At 40.5% G+C, this 19,980-nt stretch overlaps 1 protein-coding gene and 1 long non-coding RNA gene across 4 annotated transcripts in view; one reads left to right on the top strand and one right to left on the bottom strand.

The window, feature by feature from the left end:
• TMC3 (transmembrane channel like 3) overlaps positions 1 to 19,079 on the bottom strand; it is a 44,024-nt gene extending 24,945 nt beyond the window's left edge. The window contains exons 1-8 of the mRNA XM_030814911.1: positions 16,484 to 19,079; positions 15,090 to 15,236; positions 10,751 to 10,826; positions 5,976 to 6,057; positions 3,098 to 3,204; positions 2,126 to 2,224; positions 1,877 to 2,019; positions 265 to 412 (exon numbers count right to left, since the gene is read on the bottom strand). Of these exons, the coding sequence (XP_030670771.1) occupies positions 265 to 412; positions 1,877 to 2,019; positions 2,126 to 2,224; positions 3,098 to 3,204; positions 5,976 to 6,057; positions 10,751 to 10,826; positions 15,090 to 15,236; positions 16,484 to 16,572 (891 nt within the window). The 5' untranslated portion in view covers positions 16,573 to 19,079. The remainder of the gene's footprint in view (positions 1 to 264; positions 413 to 1,876; positions 2,020 to 2,125; positions 2,225 to 3,097; positions 3,205 to 5,975; positions 6,058 to 10,750; positions 10,827 to 15,089; positions 15,237 to 16,483) is intronic.
• Positions 1 to 19,980, top strand: part of LOC105739897 — an 84,150-nt gene that overhangs the window by 31,973 nt on the left and 32,197 nt on the right. For 2 of the 3 annotated variants that reach the window (XR_004030579.1, XR_004030578.1), the window contains exons 3-5: positions 2,060 to 2,227; positions 5,675 to 5,792; positions 13,809 to 13,921. This is a non-coding gene — a long non-coding RNA (uncharacterized LOC105739897). The remainder of the gene's footprint in view (positions 1 to 2,059; positions 2,228 to 5,674; positions 5,793 to 13,808; positions 13,922 to 19,980) is intronic. The other variant, XR_004030580.1, reaches the window with a different exon arrangement.

Genomic DNA, 19,980 nt, shown 5'->3' on the forward strand with positions numbered 1-19,980 from the left:
AATTATCTAAAATATACAAACTGAAATTTTAAAAGGATAAAATGGAAAAATTTAAAAAGAAAGGAGTTTCAAAATGTTTCTCCCTCCCTTCATTGAGTCATTTGGTACATTTCCTGGAGCATGTTCACCTCGCTTTGGAAACAACTGCCCTAGACAATGAACATCAATGGGAAGAGGATGGTTTTGGCTTCCAGCTGAGGGCCAGCGGCTAGCTCTGACCCCGAGCTGCCCACCCCCGCAGGCTGCACAGGCTCATTCACTCACCCTGATGCTGTTCACTATGGCAGCTGTTTTGCTCTCTGCAGCCTCTGGGTTTCCAATGAGGTAATCCCAGGCACAGAACACCCGCCAGCAGAAGGTGTAGTTTTCGTTGGAAGCACTGGCAAGGCTCGTGCGGGAGTTCTTAGCCATCCTGCAAAAGAGGAGCACTAACAGGTCATAGGAGTCTCAGGAATAGGGGGCTGTAGCTAGCACCCACGGAGCCTTTGTGTGAATTAGCATAGGCTGCTCTCCTCTGGGTGGATGCAGCTCCTCGGGTCACAGCTTGGACATGACAGCACCGACTGGATTTCTGCCCATGCGTGTGACCCCAGCAACACTTTGGAACAGTGTGAAAACTGCAATTGCCCATTATTATATGAGTTCATTTGACAAGGACTCCCACCACTGTGGTGCCCAGCAGGTCATTGCAGGTGTGTGTGCGCCCCAGGAGCCAGCTTTTCTCATCTCTTTGCAGCTGTGATTGTGAAATAAAAGTTTCCTTTGTATCAGTCTTCTTGGAGCTCCTTCCCATGGGAACTCTACCCCATGGGACTCCACATAACGTGCTGAGTCCCTCTTTCCCACATTTCTTTAGATATTTGAAGGCAGGAGTCATGAACCCTCCTTAGGTGAAACTCTCCCTACTTTTTAGAGCCTTTCTCCTGTAATAAGCTCTCCTTTCCATCCGTATTTCTTGCTTCCAAGTTTGCTCTAATCTGTCTCTTACATTGTATGTCTAGTAAAGGGCCCGAGTCTTCCTTGTGAGTCCTGGAAGCCACCAGGAGCTAAGCTGGAAAGCTCCAGGGGCACTGAAGGCCCCTAGGTCATTATGCACCTCCTCAAGTTTTGTTTATTTGTTTATTGTCTTTTTTACCTCAAGTGCTTCTATCTGCATTTTGCTAACATGACACAAGTGGGTAGGGTGATGGAGGGTGGTTACACAAATCAAGCAGAAGCAGCAGATGAACCAGCATGGCTGGGGCCAGCTTTGCCCCGGGGTTTGGAGCCTCCCTATCAGTCTGCATTTCTCTAGCTCCCACACGGAAGGCCTGGTGATGTTCTGAGCCAACCTGCCCATTTTACAGATGAGGCCCAGGGAAGGAAGGTGAGTTCCTGCAGGTCTCACAGTGGGGGTGGTGCAGGGCTCCTAACCCCCACCAGATTGCTTCTTTTGCATTTTGCCTCCTCCAGTGATGACCCAGAGGTGCCAACTGCATCACAGCACAGACAAGCCTGGCCTTTGCAGAATTTGTAGCTAGGTCACAGGCAAACAAACATACAACCAAAGGAGGACGTTTTGCTTTTTGCAACCTCTGGTCACCTAGATCATATTGCTTATGTCCCTATTAGTGCAGCTACCACATTGTCTAAAATTACATGAACTGGTAAATCTATATGATTCTTGTATTTCCAGGCCCAGTATAGGACCTAGTACAAAGCAGTAAGTGTTCAATAAGTACTTGTTAAAATGAACATGCCTCTTTTAGCCTTGGTTCTTCTCATCTGTAAAATGGATACAGCTATGCCTTAACTTTACAGGGCTATTGACAAGATTAGATGACATTACACATATCATAACACTTGATATGTATTTTGAGAAATCGAGGAGTCATACTTTTTTAAAAGAATGATGAAGCTGTAAGCAAACACTGCCATCCCCACTAGGAAATACGCCAAGGGCAGCCGGTAGCCAGCTCTCCCGATCTTCCTCTCCCTGCCATAATATCCGTAGAAGAGGACAGAGTACTGGAGGTAGCCCTACAAAGAAAACAGTGTCATTTCTGCCTTCCGTTCCCAGGTCTCAGAACTGTGGCCCATTCACCCCTTCCCTCAAGACAAGAGTGTGGCCAAGCATCAACCTCACCCCCAGAGACCAGACGGTGTCCAGGTCTTGGGCAGATGAAACCTGCTCCTTGGGGATGGTCTTCCTGGCTGTGCTTCCAAAGGGCTGGCCTGCAATCAGCTGGTGAGAGAGGAAAGCGTGTCATGTGGTCCTCTGGGTGGGAGGGGACCAGGAGAAAATGAGAGGTTGATCTCCATGTGCTTGTGAAAATGCCACACGTAAGAGATCTCCGGGGGTGGATTTCTGCTTGATTTTCATTAATGAAAAATTAATCTTGGGTGGCCAGATATTCTTTTTGCCTGATTAGAGCTCACCTGGATGTACTCTCTCTGAGCTAGACATGGTTTCAATGAGTGGACTATTAAGGCCCCTGTTGGGAAATGACCCATTTACTTTTTGAGAATGAAGTTTAGTTGAGAAATGGATTTTATTTCTTTATATAAATGTAAGGGGCACGAGAGTGCGGTTTTGTTAAATGGATATATCATGCTATGGTGAGGTCTGGGCTTTAGTGTACCCATCATCTGAATAATGTACACGGTCTGGGTATTATTTCAACTTTGGGCTGGCAAACTGGCTGGTTGGCCAAATCCAACCCGTGGTCTTTTTGTATGGCCCAAGAGCTAAGAACAGTTTTGCATTTTTAAGTGGTTGGGGAAAAAAAATCAAAATAATTTATATAAAATTCAAATTTCAGTATTCATAAATAAAATTTTATTGAAACACAGCCACATTCACTGGTTGATATACTGTCTGCAGGTGCTTTTGTGCTACATGGCAGATTTGAGTCATTGTGATGGACACCAAACAGCCCATGAAGCCTAAAGTATTTATTCTGTGGCCCTTTACAGAAAAAGTTTGCCAAGCCCTGCTTTACACAAACACATATATTTTCCTCCCCACAATGATAACCAGAGGAGCCATTTTATGCGACTGCTGTAATGTCTCCTCTTTTCAATGAGTGGTACTTTTTTCTTTCCTGAAACATCTTACCTCTGGAATGACAATAAAAGCACCTGTCATAATGGTGAGCACAATATTAATTCCAAATAACCATCTCAAGAATATGAAATAGGAGGCAACGCCAGATCCAAAATGACCTAAAGAAAGAGAAGATAATGAGAACAGTTTAAATAAAATCCTCATAGTGCAAGAAATCCTACAAAAAGAACACCATAATTTTTCTTACATCCACGGGACATAGAGTAAGAATGCCATTATTGTACCAATCGGGGTGTGCCTTCCTAAGTGTTAACTTAGACAGATCAAGATGCCCCTGAATATCTATCAGTTCTATAGGCAGGCAAAGTCTCTAGTTTGCCTAAAATGCTATTTGATAGTCACTTCCCTAATGACTTATTTATCTAAAATGGTCTTATCAAATTTACAATATTTCATGTATGTTAACAAGTATCAGCATCTTTTAAGAATTTGGCATATTTCTTATCTATTTTGCATCATTTTGAGAATTTCAAGGATTTTGCTAAGGGTCTTTTTGCCTTAATTTCAAGATAAAACACCATTTGCTAGATGTTCACAATAGTGGACAGTGGGTGAAGGGTACACGGGAACTCTCTTTCCAACTTTTCTATACATCTAAACTTATTCTAAAATAAAAAGCATAGTAGAAACAAATTTATATCTATTGAGAAAATCCAAGAGCATAGAAGAACTTAGATGAGGATGTAGGCAACAATTTGACAGCATTCTGGAGTAGGTAGTTTTACGTCATTAAAAAAAACTCTTAAATTTTTATTTCAAATCTAGTTTGTTTGTCATAATGAGTAGCAAAACACAAAACATCACAAGGACAAGAAAAATTACCTATTCTGTGATCACTAAATTAAAATCACGATTAGAATTAGTTTCTATTAAACTTTTAGTGTAACCCTCCACAATTATTCTATACAAATAATGTTTTTGTATAAGATTGGCATTTCTCTCCAGCATACATCTTCAATTATCAACATATTACAAGCATTTTCTCTTGCCAAAAATACTGTTCTATAAAATAAATTTTATTGTTCCATTAAGTAAATTTTCCATAACTTACTTAAACTGTTCCCCACGACTTGACATTTAGGACATTTCCAACTGTTCGCCAGGGTGAATAGTTCTGTAATAAATAATTTCTGTCTACGGTAAGGTTTCCTAGAAGCAGAGCTTTCGAAAGGGATTTGGCTACAGGTGATTTCTTCAGGAAGCACTCTCTGTAGAGTAGTTGTGAAGGAGTCAGGGAAGGTCAGGGGAAAGAGCCAGGGAAGGGCACGATCTTAGCTGCAGCCTAGCTGAGTCTATCCCACCAGGAGCTCTGCAGCATGAATTGCACCACTGAGTTGGTCCCACTTGGAGCAAGGGATTGGACTTGAATGCCCCTCTGTCAATGGCCACTGCCTCTAGACTCTAGGTGAGGGATTGGGGTAATAGGTAGTCCTGGGGCAATTCTCTGAAGGGGAGCAGCTGAGTGACAAGCAGTCCATACTCAGCAGCTGAGGAAGGGATAGACTAGCTAAGGAAAGGCAACCTGGGTACAGCACTAATGGCAGCTACTACAGCCTTGTTTGTTTAGTTTATTATGGTTTTCTCTGTTTTTTTTTTTTTTTTTTTTTTTTTTTTGGAGATGGAAGCATATCACCAAAGTAGACAACATTTTGGAGACTTTTGGTACATATTAAAGCTTTTTAAAAAAGAAATACTGTCCTAATTTACATTTCTGCCAGCATATCAAATTGCTTAATCCATTTAAATATTCAACATGTTTTTCCCAATTTGTCATCTAACTTTTAGCTTTATTTTTTATGTATGTAAATTTTCTTTTTTTAGGTAATTAAATATAACAGTACTTTTTCCTCCTTCACTTTTATGATTAGATATGTCTCCATTCTGCAATCATACCATCTATTATCTATTCAAATATGTAATAGAATTTTAAGTGAAGGAATTAAACTTACTCTTTAAAACAATTGAATCAATTGTTCCAGTGATATTTATGCAGTAGACTGACTTCAATAATTATTGCATGCTAAAAGTCTAAGTGTATTCCTATCTGTTCCTGAATTTTTTGCTTACTCCTTTGATTTGCCAGTCAATTCCCACACTATGCTATACTGTTTCAATTGTTGTAGCTTTATGATATACTTTAGTATCTTGATCATGCAACTTCATTTGCATTCTTCTTTATAATTTTTTATTAATCTCTTGGATATTTTTTCTTCCATATAAGTTTTATGATCATTTTGTTAAATACTTGGAAACAATACATTAAGATTTTTATTTGATTGCATCAAACTTGTAAATTAATTTTTGGAAAATTAACATCTTCCAAATATTAAATCTTTGTATGTGTTTTAACAAGACTTTTCTATTCTGTGGTATAATTTTACCACAGGATATTTTGGACTTATTGTTAAGTCTATTCCAGGTATTGTGTGTGTCAGTGTGATCGAAGACATGATTTATTTATTTTTTGGCATATATTTTCTAAATGGGCACAATTATCTCTATGAAAATGCAGATTTTTGTATTTGTGTTTTGCAATTCCTTGAGCTACCCTCTTATTCTTCCTCATAGGTTTTCACTTGATCCTTTTGGGGTTTGCATTACATCTGACTGAAGGAATGAACTGGGAGAGAACAGCAGAGCCGCAGAGGAATGTGGAAAGGCCCACGTCGAGACTGTTCCCATTCTGGTAGGTGGTGGGGACAGGTATCTTGTCTTCTGGGTCTGTTGTCCCATATGGAGCCTGGTGACTCTGCTATGAGAGTGCCCTCAACTGCACAGCATAAGGACCAGAACACAGCAGACTCTCCTTAGGCTGTGACTGGCCACCAGCATTGCATTCCTGCCCCACTCTCCAAGTGTAAATACTTACTCTCGATTTTCTTTATCCTCATTTCCCAGGGAATGAAGATGACCACAAAGTTACAGGCAAGACGAGCAAATTTCCGCCAGAGCTAGACAAGAGGGGTCAGGATTAGAGAGGTCACATTCATGAAGATGGCAATGGCTGTGCAGTACTAGGCACCTAAATGGAGTATACCAGACACTCCCTCTGGTACCTTTAATTATGGATTATGGCTTCATAGGCCTTTAAGCTGTACTAGAACCAAAGTAACTCCCTTCTCTGTGCTCCTAAGCAGGTGAATGGACACCGGCTTTGGATGAATAATGCCAAGCTGCATCCCCATAGACTATGCACCTCAATACAGACACCACTCGAGCCATGGTACCTGTATTGAAGTGCATATTCTATAGGGTTGTAGTTTGCATTAGCCATCCCATTCCTGATGAGGGATATCTCTTGCTCTTTGAGAAAAAAAATTTTTTTTAACTTTTGCCAATTACATCTTAAAACCACAAGACACAGTACAAATTACTTGAGGAATGACATCTAAATAAATCCACTTGATCCTGTCATAAACCTAAGGGGGTTCTGAGAGTGCACCCCAGGAATCCAGATGCCTAACAAACTCCCCAGGTGATTACAAGCGCATCCCTGTTTAAGGACCAAGAGTCTAGCGCCTCCCCTGAAAATGATCCCCACCCTAATGTGTGACTTGCCTTCTGCTACAGCCTCTTTCCTGGATAGAGCTGTCGGGGATAAGGTCTAAAAATTTGTCTTGTATTTTTGGCCGGGTGCGGTGGCTCACGCCTGTAATCCCAACACTTTGGGAGGCCAAGACGGGCAGATCACGAGGTCAGGAGTTCGAGACCAGCCTGGCCAATAAAGTGAAACCCAGTCTCTACTAAAAATACAAAAATTAGTCAGGTGTGGTGGTGTGTGCCTGTAGATCCAGCTACTCAGGAGACTGAGGCAGAAGAATCGCTTGAACCCGGGAGGCAGAGGTTGCAGTGAGCCGAGATCGTGCCACTGCACTGCAGCCTGGGGGACAGAGTGAGATTTCGTCTCAAAAAAAAAAAAAATTTTTGTCTTATGTTTTTAAGATGCAATTGCCAAAAGTTTAAAAAACATTTCTCAAAAGTGAATAAAGCAAGACATGTCCTGACACTAGTTCTGCTTCCAACAAAGTTGGCAGGTTGTGCATTTTAACACACAAACAATCTGGGTTTGTGCTGGAAGCAAATGATATCATTGCAGAAAGAGGGATTACAAATGTAATTATGACATTCTGAACTATAAGACCACATATGGTCCCGGTATAGACATGTATGATAATGCCATTCTGGACGTGTCTGCTGAGGCCAGAATGGCTGCTTGTAAATGAAAATCTGAATTTTATCAGTTTATCAGAAGTTGTTCATCTTCTGTTCATGATTTGAGAGCCAACTCAAATACAGCCACTCCCATGAACACAGAATCTCTGTAGCCAGAAAAGAAATTCTCCTATTCGTAAACTCCCCTGGCAATAATTTTTGGTCTGTCTCATAATGTTTATCATATCCTACCTTACATTACCTTAATTTTGTTCACCTGGCTTGTCTTCTAGAGCATAGAGAGGGAGATGGAGGCTCTCTGATCATTTATTCCCCTAGTATCCAGAGGAAGGGGTGCACCATCATCCTTTGGCAAGGGTTTGGTGTTGGAAAGCATTGAGTCTCTGGACTGTTTTAAAGCCCTGAAGTCTAAGAAGCACAAGGCGGAAAGCCAGAGACCTGAGTTCTAGCTCTAATTTCACATCTATCTCACTATGTGTCCCTGGGGAAGTTATTTTATTTCCTTGGATTCCATTTCTCCATCTGTATAAGAAGTAAGATTTGATTAGTGGCATTCAGAGTGCTTTTTAAATTTAAAGTTGTATCAGAATTTTCATACATGCAACAGGCTAAGGCAGGGCAAATCTTGTAGGTGGGGATAAAAATTCTCCCCCACCACCCCATCAGCAGTGCTTGAGGAGCCAGGGCCCTTGGACTCAGGTTAGAGAGCACTGGACTGAATGGCCCAAGATGCTCATTCTGGGAATGAGAGTCTATGCAAGTTGGCCTAAAGGAACTTCTTAAAGGAAAATGTGATTGAAAAAGGTGATTTGTTGATGACATGTTCAGTAAGGCATGGGGGAATAGTTTCATGTTTCTCTGATGATTTATACCAAATCTTCACAGCAAAAGCCTTGAAACAGGAATAATTCAAAATTTAAGAACAAAGGAAAATCAAAACAAAGAAAAACTAAGCTTGGAAGAAATAGATCCTAATTGTGGGTTTGGGTTATTGAGCTTTGGTAACTAAGAATAAGTTCTTTCTTTGGAAAGACTTACATGTCCACCCAGAAGATATTTAACAACACACATGATAGTTCATGAAAAGTGTATTTATTCATAGTATGTGTTAAGCACCTAGACTGTGTTGACCTATCAACATGTCAACATGAACTATCATACTTGTTGTTAGATATGTGATACATGCACATATCATCATACATACATATGTATGTATACATGTATCATTATACATGTATGTATCATACAGATCTAACAATATGTATGACAGTTCATGAGAAGTATATTTATTCATAGTATGTATTAAGCACCTAGGTTGTGTTTTCCTGTGAATGCAGATAGTGAACACGACATGCAAGATGTCAGCTGGTTTGGAGTTTGCATTCAGGTAGAGACAAGGAAGCCACAAGCAAGTCCATGCCACAATGGGACACAGTCTATTAGGACTGGGGGAGAGGGCCCTTTAAACAAGGTCAGGGAAGGTCTAGCTGAGGAGGTCAAACTTGAGCTGAGACTTGAATGAAAAGGAAAATGAAAAGTAAATGGGAAGAGTAGCTTTCTAAAAGGGGAGAATAGCCAGTACAAACTGTGGGTTAGCACGAGCTGAGCATTTTACAGAACAGGATGGAGGAGAGAGGAGCGAGATAAAAATTTGGATTACCTTACTCGGTGTAAAAACTCTGCTTCTAATAATTCAGCCCATTATCAAGTTATACCTTTAATACATACTGAGTTTACTATTGCTAAAAGTCTCAATAGCTTTTCATTGTTATATATATATTATAGGTCATTTGAATTCAGGTGAAATACTTTATTTCCTGTAGCATTTCAGCTTATTTAGAGAAAACAAAAGAGCTTGGTAGTTCATATGTCTACAAAAAGATAATTTATTTCATAAACTCCATCATAGTGTGGCAGGAATAAGGAGTCATGGGTGATTTGGTCATAAAAACAGATTAGAATTTTAAAGAAGATTTTTGTGAAGAGTAAGAAGAAAGAATGCCAAGATGTGTCCTTAGGGATTCTTTGATATTTTATAATTTTTCAGACATGAAAAATTTATGACCAGCTTTAATTTAAGCTATATTAAGAATATTTTTGTTTCAGAGAATCTAAAAAGAGTGTATCTGTCAGTTACCGTCTCTTAAGATAACAAACAAACAGTATAATAACATTGGTGCAGGTATTATGAGACTAATAATGGTGATATAAATCATCAAGGCTTTTAGAAAATAATCCTTAAATATTTATCAAAAGCCAATAAATGGACCACAGTCTTTTCTATAGTAATTGCAATTCTGGCATTCACCCTAAGAAAAAAATTCAAAAAGATAGAAAAATCTATGTGTGCAAAGATGTTCTTCGTAGGGCTATTAATAATAATGAAAAATTAGAAGCAATTTAAATATCCACTAGTGGCCAAATGACTAATTAAATTAATATACATTTATCTGATGGAATACCACACAGTCATTGAAAACCATTAAATATAAAAACTATATAGCAACATGGAAAAAAATAATATAATGCTGTTATGCGAAAAAAGAGGCAAGACAAAAATATATATACACTACAATTATGGTATAAAATAATATATTTATGCAATGACTGATGTGAAATTTCTAAAATGATATTATATTGGGAAGTAGGGGGTATAGAAGGAGAAGTTATTTTTCTTTGTTTCTACACATTTATGAAATGACTTTATAAGCAGATAATTTTAATGTATACTTTTCCTTTAAGTAACTGAATGGGAAAAATAACAAACAAAAACCTTAACATTGTATTATAAAATGAGCATTGGCGTATACCTGCAACTTTCTCATTGTAAGAAATACGGCTGTATACAGGCACACAGTGAATCAAACCTACCAATACGGGTGGGATTAACTCAGGAAAGGTGCTAGATCACTTTTCCCATCCTTTCTCCTGATGAATTAGGCTTACCCAGTTTCACACAATTGGGAAGGGAAGGCATCTAGGACTAAAATTCAAGTTGGGAAATTCATACTTTTCAACTCTATCATCCTGATCTACAGCTGTATTATTGACTGGCACTCGCAACCTGTGCATGATGGCAAGTGTGATGGCAAACACAACCTCCTGGCTCTGGAGACCACAGTGCTCACATGTGTGTGGTTTTTTTTGTTTGTTTGTTTTGTTTGTTTGTTTTTTGAGACAGAGTCTCACTCTGTCGCCCAGGCTGGAGTGCAGTGGCGTGATCTCGGCTCACTGCAAGCTTCACCTCCCGGGTTCACGCCATTCTCCTGCGTCAACCTCCCGAGTAGCTGGGACTACAGGCGCTTGCCACCAAGCCCGGCTAATTTTTTTATTTTTAGTGGAGACGGGGTTTCACTGTGTTAGCCAGGATGGTCTCGATCTCCTGACCTCGTGATCCACCCCCCTCGGCCTCCCAAAGTGCTGGGATTACAGGTGTGAGCCACTGCGCCCAGCCACATGTGTGTTCTTTACCTCTGCACCTGCTGCTTGGTAGCCTCGGGTCCTGGTCAGCCTCCCTTCAAACTTCAGCACAATGTCCTTCGCTCGTCTAAGAGAAAAAAGACATGATGGTGAACACAATTTTATCACACTTACAATTTCTGCAAAATGTGTAAAAATGCAACATGAATAGGTTGCCATCTTGTCCTGAAAAATGATAAGCACAAGATGCTGTGAGAGAATGGAGTTGCACAAATACTTCATGGTCTAATTTTTGGTAATCAGAAATGCCTTAAAATTTTTTTCTTTAATATTTAAATGCATGCATAATCCAAAATGATGAATTTATACCAAAATTAGCTACAACTGAATTTCTTAAAGGCCTTCCCTGATTCTGGTGCTTGGCTGGGAATTCTGAGCTTTGGAAATCCTGGTGGCAGACATGTGCATCTCGACCTCTCCACTTAGCAATTTTCCTCTTGCAGTCAATTGTTTGAAAGTGCAAATCAGACCTGGCTTCAGAGAATCTGCCTCAAGTAAAGGTTGGTGTCTGATTAATGGGAGCAAGAAAGTCATGTCTACATAGACATGAACAATCTGATTCACCCCAATCAAACTTCTAACACACTGATTGATCACTTTTGGATTAACCCGATATCTCTGCCTAAATGTTCAGTCCTGAAAATGGACTAAATTCATTGGGATAGACAGTTAAATTCACACCTTACATGAACAACAGGATTAGAAAATAAATGTTAGTGCCATGGACAGACTGAAGCCAAAGACTCTTAGAGAGATGAATGTCACCTTCAAGGTAACCTAATCATATACGACCCCATGCAGAGATGCTCATTATCTGATGGTTGGACGCCCTCTGCTTGATTATGTTCAGCGTTGAAAAACTTAGTTTTTCTGAATTAGCCACTTTGCTAGTTTGACAGGTTTGCTTGGGAGGGTGCTGTGGTCTGTGCATCACAGCAACCCCCAATAACACCCACTGGTCTGAGTACTTCCTTGGAAAACACAAGGTACAAGCCAACTCCTTTATCCACAGACAGGATGATCTCTCCAAAACATTACCTAACCAGAGTTCTTGGTTTTGGATCTCTCTTCCTACCATTGCAACATCTCCATCTTAATAGCCCAGCCAATGCATTGACTTCATTCTGGCCAGAACCAAAATGTAGGTCAGGAGCAAGGTTGATGTCCCACCTCATACCATGCCTACCATGTTGGGGCCATCTTAACAGAACTGTCTGCTGCAAGTATTTAAAAAGTAAAAGCCTATCGAAGTCAAATAACAATTCATTTTATATCCTTATTTATTTTTTATTTTTTTCTGAAAATATTTAAACATTTTATGCACACCTATTTTGGGTCGAGCATAGTGGAATACAGAGTTGCCTAAAACAGAGTTTCCGCCAGGTGGGGTGGCTCACACCTGTAATCTCAGCACTTTGGGAGGCTGAGGTGGGAGGATTACTTGAGCCCAGGAGTTCAAGACCATCCTGGGCAACACAGTGAGATCCCATCTCTACAAAAATATTAAAAAAAAAAAATTAGCTGGGTGTGGTGGCACATGCCTGCAGTCCCAGCTACTTGGAAGGCCCTGGTGGGAAGATCACTTGAGCCCAGGAGTTTGAGGCTGTGGTGAGCTGTGATCCAGCCACTGCACTCCAGCCTGGGTGAGAGTGACACCCTGTTTCATAACAAACAACAACAACAAAAAAAAAACCAGAGTCTGTGCCCTGGAAGAGATCACTACCTAATAGGGATGACAGAGACCTTTAAAGACAATGACTGAGAAAGAGTGGGTGTGACAAAAGCTATGACAGAGGGGTGATTGGGTGTGGAGGTAGCAGGGAGGGGTGGCCCAAACCAAGGCCCAGTCATAGACCTATGCTGATTTCATAGGAACTGACCACTTGCTTCCTACAGGGGAATCAAGCATGTCCTATATCCTCTTAGACAGGCGGCTCTTGCTGCAGACTCAGGGTTAGCTCACTCTGCTTTCATCGGCATCCTGCTACACTCTCTTGATTCCCAAGCAGTCAGGGTTCCATGCTTTTTGCACCTTCCACAGAAGCACTGTGATGAACCCCAGCAAGTCCAATGAGGGAAGTGTCGGTCCAGTAGTTTCTCAAGGTGATGGAGAGGAGATATGTGTGGCAAGGGGATGACAGATGGAGGTGCTCAGAGGGCCAGCTGCACTCCGAGACCCTGGCCGCTGGCTGAACACATGGCCGGTGTCAGCCATCTTGGGGCTCTGGATGTGTTACGTGGGCCAAGCAACATGGCACAAGGCCTGGCTTATTCTTTGGTTTCTGAAGTGGCTTGACAGAAAAGTTACCATTTGCTCTGCTGTCCCCTCAAAGTTAAAGAGACTTAACCACCTATTATTCAGATAACAATTGATCATCATCATTTCGGAATGATTTAGCAAAATTCTAATAGAACCTATTTCTTTTTTTTTTTTTTTTTTTTTTGAGACAGAGTCTGTCACCCAGGCTGAAGTGCAGTGGCATAATCTCGGCTCACTGCAACTTCTTCCTCCCAGGTTCAAGCAATTCTCCTGCCTCAGCCTCCTGAGTAGCTGGGACTACAGGCGCCCGCAACCATGCCCGACTAATTTTTGTATTTTTAGTAGAGACAGGGTTTCACCATATTGACCAGGCGGGTCTCGATCTCCTGACCTTGTGATCCGCCCGCCTTGGCCTCCCAAAGTTCTGGGATTACAGGCATGAGCCACCGCACCCAGCCAAGAACCTATGTCTTTTTTTTTAAAGAGTAATTGCTCCAATGATTACTTTGGTTAAATTCCTGTGTTTCAATACAAGAGAACACTGGACTTGGAATCAGAAATCCTTGATTTAAAGCTTAATTCTAGCACTCATAAACTGTGTAGCTTGGGTTAGTCTCTTAACATCTCTGAGTATCAATCTTTTTGTCTGAAAAATGGACATAATGCCATCCTTACTCAAATACATGGAAACAACAGCAGCTAGTAACAGACATGAAAGGCCCATGAAGGATAATTACTTGGAACATTTTGAGTATCAAAACTATGGATGACTTTAGCTATCTTTCACAGTCACCTGCAGAAGAGGCTGGTCAGACTGGAAGAACATCACCTGGAATGCAAATCTAAGGAAGAAATGATTTGATGGGAAAGAAATGCAAGCCTAATACATGGTTGATGTGGAGGTAAAGAGATGTCTGCTTGGCATCTAGAAAAGGGAAGTGAAGATCAAGATAGGACAGTGGTTCTGTCCACACAGCAGGTGCCTGATGATCAGGCATAGTGTCTGCTTTGCCAGGAAGTTCCACAGCACAGGTCACACACACACAGTAGCTCAATGGTACAGGTCATGAAGGCAACTCTGCTAACTCCCTTTGCTGTGACCCCAGGTATCAGAATCACTATTCCTTACTCACTCTTAGTGAGTGACTGTTAAATACCAGATACAATGCTAAGCACTCACAGGGTTCATCCCATTTGATCCTTCAACAAACTGCTATCAGTGGATCTCAAACTTGAATATGCAAAAGTATCAACCTGAATGCATGTTAAAAATACAAGGACCCGAGCTCTCCCTTGGTTTGATTCAGTAGGTCTGAAAGCAATCAGGGATTCTGAGTTTTTAACAATACCCGGAGAGCTTAGTGGTTGACATTTTTGGAAACGTGCTGCAGGAAGTTAAGGGCTATTCCTCACCATCGCTTCAACTTTAAAAAAGAAAAGAACTGGTATTCAGAGAAATTAAGAAAATTAATGTCACATAGATAGAAATTGGTAAAGGTAGATTTGAATCAGGGAATCTGTTTTTAAATCTTTAGCACTTTATTATATAGACAGACAATTTAATATGACTCTAAGTATCATAATAATCTGGCTTCCTATAAAGCCTTTTTTTTCCAATTATTTTTTTACCCAGAGGGTGGTAATAGCCAAGCAGCTAAAATGAGTATCTCTTTTCATATTGGCTTACTGCTCTGTCTCTAGTGAGTGAGATAAGCTTGGAGAGAATATTAAAATCTAGTGTTTAGAAAGGAGGTAGAAGATAAAAGACTCTCCACCAACACACACACACCCAACACAGACACACAACTCTTTATACTCTCTTTCTCTGTGTCTGTCTCTCTTTCTCTCTCTGTCTCTCACACACACACACACACACACACAGACACACACAGAGGAACTGGCTTCTGGATCAGCTAGACCTCTCAGATATCTTTGTGACTTTGCTAATTCAGGTCAAGAGTGACTGAGCCACTCTCACATGAGTCTTTATCCTCGTTCCCATGGGCAAGGCAAGGTAGTTTATCAGAAAGCATGCTTGTAATGATCAATAATGGCCATTGAGGCCCTTACCTCAATGCCCTCAGCTTCTGTCCCATAGTCCAGGGTCTGCAGCGAATGTTTGCCATGAGATCTTTCTGGAACTGTATATTCTGGAAGATTTGTTCTGGATCATTGCTGTCCCCTGTTTCATCAGCACTAAAGCTGTCATCCAAGTTGCTGAATGATCAGGGCATTAAGGAGGAAATCTGATTAGAAGAATTGCTTCCAGCAAAGATCATCTTGCCCTGGGCACAAGTTCCGCATCTCACTGCCCTAGGGTCATCTGTATGAAATGTGTATGTGTTTGTGCATGTGTGTGTGTGTGTGTGTGTGTGTTTGTGTAAAGGGAGGGACCCACAGAGACAGAAAATTTGGCAGTGTCAGTAGCCTGTTGAAACACATTTATTGGATTCAATTACTTCCACTGGGTCATTAGAAGATAATGATTTCTCAGGGTGCATGATATCAGAAAACACAAGATGAGACAAGAGGGTACTTACGTACTCTTGGATGACTGAGTAGCAGCAATTTGGGTAGGCAAAATAATTTCTTTTTCAGGCTCATTGAAATAATCAGCTAATTTTAGAGGCAGGACTCCTTATGTTACTTGAAGGTAACATAAATCAAAACTTCTGCCACTCAGAAATCCCTCTTCACCCTTTCACATCAATTCATTTTCAGCCTGAGATAACCGAGGCAGAGCCAGGCAAAGCAATTTCTACGAGCGAAAGATTAGCTAAGCAAATTTACATGGGCGAGATATTTCAGGGAAGTAGATGCTCTCGAGAGGAACAATTTTCCAACATGTAGTAACATTTACTCCCAGTTATACTTAATATGCTTATCCTAATGCAACTTTTTGAGAAGAGTTAAGAGTATTCATCTATGACTATTAGAAATAAAAGATTTCCTTTGTTATTCTCTAATTCATGTTGTTTTTACTCATTTAGAGAATTTTTTTCAGTTTCACCAAATTAAATGGCAGCTGTACTAGACCTTTATAAATATTTAACAAATTCGAATAGCACTCTCATCCACTTCTAACCTGAAGGCTTTTCCAATAAACACTTTATTTATCATGATAGACATATTATCTGCTCTCTCTTGATGTTGCTGATTGAGTGAACATAGAGAAAACAGGGAAACATATCTGTGGGTTTGGCCAGCTATAAAGCCAGGTTGGGATGCAAGCTTTTGGATTCTGACCTTCTGGTCAAAAAGCAGCCAGAAGAACCATTTCCCTCCATGCCCATTGCTGAGGTTGCCATCCTAGTTGTACCACAACCTTGAGAAGTGAGTTTCTGAGTTCATTCTGAAGGACAACTGAGCAGGACAGGGACTTTGTCCCTGGCTATGGTGACCCATGCATTCCTTCCTCATACACCTGACTCCTCTGCCCAGCTGATGAATGGGGGCCAGCTCACCTGAGCAGCAGAGATTCCTGGTAGAGGTAGCACTGGCTGGCATTTCTCCGGATGCCTCTATAGCGCTGGGATGCCTTCGAGGTTTTCATAGGAGCCAGCCCACTGCTAACGATCAGAAGCTGGACAGAGAGCTGGGAAGTTGGCAGGCAAAGGTCTGTTCCGAGGTTTCTGAACGGAAGCAGCGGAGTTTGCTCTGCCTGCTAGTTCTTAGGAACAAGACTGTGTGCTTGCAGCTGGTGCTCTGAGCAGGGAAGAATCCAGGAGGCCAGTCATGCATATTTAATGTTAAGGTGGCTGAGGCGCACAGATTGGCTGGAGTCTAGACAGCCAAGGGTTTGGCCCGGTGATCTACAGATCGCTTGGTGCTGTACAAATGATCACATCTGTTAACCCCTTACGCCCTGACAGTCCTGGATGGTTTGCAAAACACTTTACATCTGTGACCATGGCTGGTGTTCACAAAACACTGAGGGAGTACAAACGGCAAGGCTTAATTTCCCCAGTTTTTTACTCTCATCGAAGAGGCTTAGAGACAGTAAGGACCTCGCTTGTGTTCATACAGTGGAGTTGAGGAGAGGCACAGCCATCACATTTTATTTTTTCTTGTTTGGTTTTTTCTCAACTTAGTTTCTATTTTGAAAAAAGTCAAATCCTTAGAAATGCTGATGGAACAGTACCAGGAATATCTGTACACTCTTAACCTACATTTACCAATTGCCACATTTTGCCACAATTGCTTTATTTCTGTCTGTATCCTTCCCCCACCACACACCATTTGAAAGTAGATTGCAGAAATAATGACACATCAACCCCAAGTACTTTCAGCATGATATTAATGATAATCAAATTAACATCTTATTTCATTTTACCTTTACCATACATGGTCACATTAATCAGCACGATGACTCTGAGACTGAGGCTAAAAGAAATAAAGAGACTTCCTATAGCATTTGGTAAGAAAGGAAGACTTTGATAGAGATTAGACTCTCACCTCGATATTCTGAAAATAGGTTGCCTGCTGTAAAATGGGATGAGTAGTCATCCTAGTCCTTCAGCAAAGGTCAGTAGCTTCTCCTCCCCTTCCCCAGCCATCAGCAGAATGGAGCCTGGTTCCTTTGTCACCTGCAGACTCTCACTGTTAGCCATGCATTGGGATTCTCTGCCAAGAACCTCATTCCCAAGTCCAAGACTTGCCCAGTTTCACAGTGTAAACCTCTATTTGCTACTTAACACAAGAAATGGTTTGACTGCAGTGAGGTTAATTGCACCTTTGTAGTAACAGAATGGGAAGGTGCAGGACTGGAATAGACATGACTCTTTCTATTGAACATTACCTACTGCACACTAAAGACTCAATAAATGGGTGAATAAATAACTGAAGTGGACACCAGACAACAGAGCAGAAAGAAAATCCACCAGCTAGTTCAGACATGGGGCTTCTGAGAGAAACTTCATTCATTTGTCCACTCAATCCTCCACTAATTCATTATCAAATAATTGGAAAGCTCTTACCACACACTGAACTGGCAAATGTAAGCAAGAGCCCTAGCCCAAGGGTTCAGGGACCATCAGGCAAGTGTTCAGACCTAGGACTGAAAACATGGGAACAAAGTAGAAGGCTGAGTGCCAGAGCTGGCCTTGGGTCAGAGATGGATCCGGAGCCTCTGGGACCAGGTCATCTGTCTGCCAATTTGTTTGAGGCCATTTGGCCTGATGCTCTTTCTGGTAACATTAGATAAAATGTGTGCTTATCAAATGGACAAATGGCTTATACAATAGAATTACTGCTAGCCCCACTGGGATTTTTTGCATTCTTTCAGAGATCTTTACTTATCTCAATCATTCCTGAACATTTCAAAGATTTTTTTCATCCTACTTTTTCTAAAGCCTCCCTGCCTTATTTTGAAATATTTACTCAAAAACTTAAAATATTTTATATTAATCTCACTCAAGTATTTTGAGCGTTTTTGTTTCCTTTTGATGTTATATATACATGTATATTGCAAGGAGAGGTAAGGAAAGGTAGTAGCAAATTTTGCAGTACACAGGGATTTATTAAAACAAATTAGAGCAAAATCCATCTTTTTAAAATTTCATATTCATTCAGGTAATTCTCTCTGGCACTATAGGTGAGATAAGTGTCAACCTTAAATAATGAGATTCAGAAAATTAATTCAGAGATTAAGAGTAGAGTTTATTTGAACACAGAACTTGAGGGTAGCCACCCAGGAACCATCTAGTCCAAATAAATGGGATCAGCATTCCAAAGTGGAGAAGTTAAAGTTTTACTTATATAGGCAGAGACAGAAATTTTAGCTGGATTACATTTTCTATAAGAGACCAGTGCCTATAGTTATAGATTGCTGCATTCTAAGGAAGATGACTTAATTACTCTGTGAGAAGGGGTAGTGATCTGGGTGGGGGGGTCTCATCTCTGATGCCATTTGGCTTTCCTAATTATTTACACGGAAAAAAAGGCAGAAGTTGCAGCTGTATGCCACATGACTCAGGCTGCAAAGCCACATTCTTCTCAAGGCTTAGAATAATTTCAAGTTCCAACAGCATTAAGTTTAAATTAATTTTAATAATTAAGTAATTTATTGGCCGGGCGCGGTGGCTCACACCTGTAATCCCAGCACTTTGGGAGGCCGAGGTGGGCGGATCACAAGATCAGGAGATCGAGACCATCCTGGCCAACATGGTGAAACTCCATCTCTACTAAAAATACAAAAATTACCCAGGCGTGGTGGTGCGTGCCTGTAATCCCAGCTACTCAGGAAGCTGAGGCAGGAGAATCACTTGAACCAGGGAGTCGGAGGTTGCAGTGAGCTGAGATTGTGCCACAGCACTCCAGCCTGGCAACAGAGCGAGACTCCATCTCAAAAAGATAGATAAATAAAAATAAATAAAATTAAGTAATTTATTGAACCTAAATGAAGATGGGCTGAATAAAAGATATTTAACTCTATTTTTAGTATCCAAATCATAAATTAACTGAGATAATTAAATAGGAATTGCAACTTTTGATATGAATCAATTGTCCTTGTTTTTTGCCTAATTTTAAGGAAATGTTGATTTCTAAACATTTTTATTATGAAGTTAATGTATAATCATCAAACAAAATGGAAACAATAGGAAAATCAGAAATAGCAAAAACCACCTAGAACAATATTGCTCAATGATATTAACTATTAATCTTTTCAGCTTTTTAGAAGTGCATATTTTTCTTTATATTTATATATTTTGTGGCTGTACTGTATATGTGTATTCCTCTTTTTCCATTGATTTTTGTATTTAAAGCAATTTCCATGTTTTTAAAAAATTTTCTGTGGGCATATTTTACCAATAGGCTATTGAGTGGTGATATATTCTGTCTAGGATGTGAAGCATTTAATTCTGCCCGATTTCTCAAACATCCATTTTGTTCTCCCTAGTACCTTTTTTTTTGTTTTTGTTTTTGTTTTTGTTTTTGTTTTTTTGAGACAGAGTCTCACTCT

Source organism: Nomascus leucogenys, chromosome 6, assembly GCF_006542625.1.
Source record: "Nomascus leucogenys isolate Asia chromosome 6, Asia_NLE_v1, whole genome shotgun sequence".
Classification (NCBI taxonomy): Eukaryota; Metazoa; Chordata; class Mammalia; order Primates; family Hylobatidae; genus Nomascus; species Nomascus leucogenys.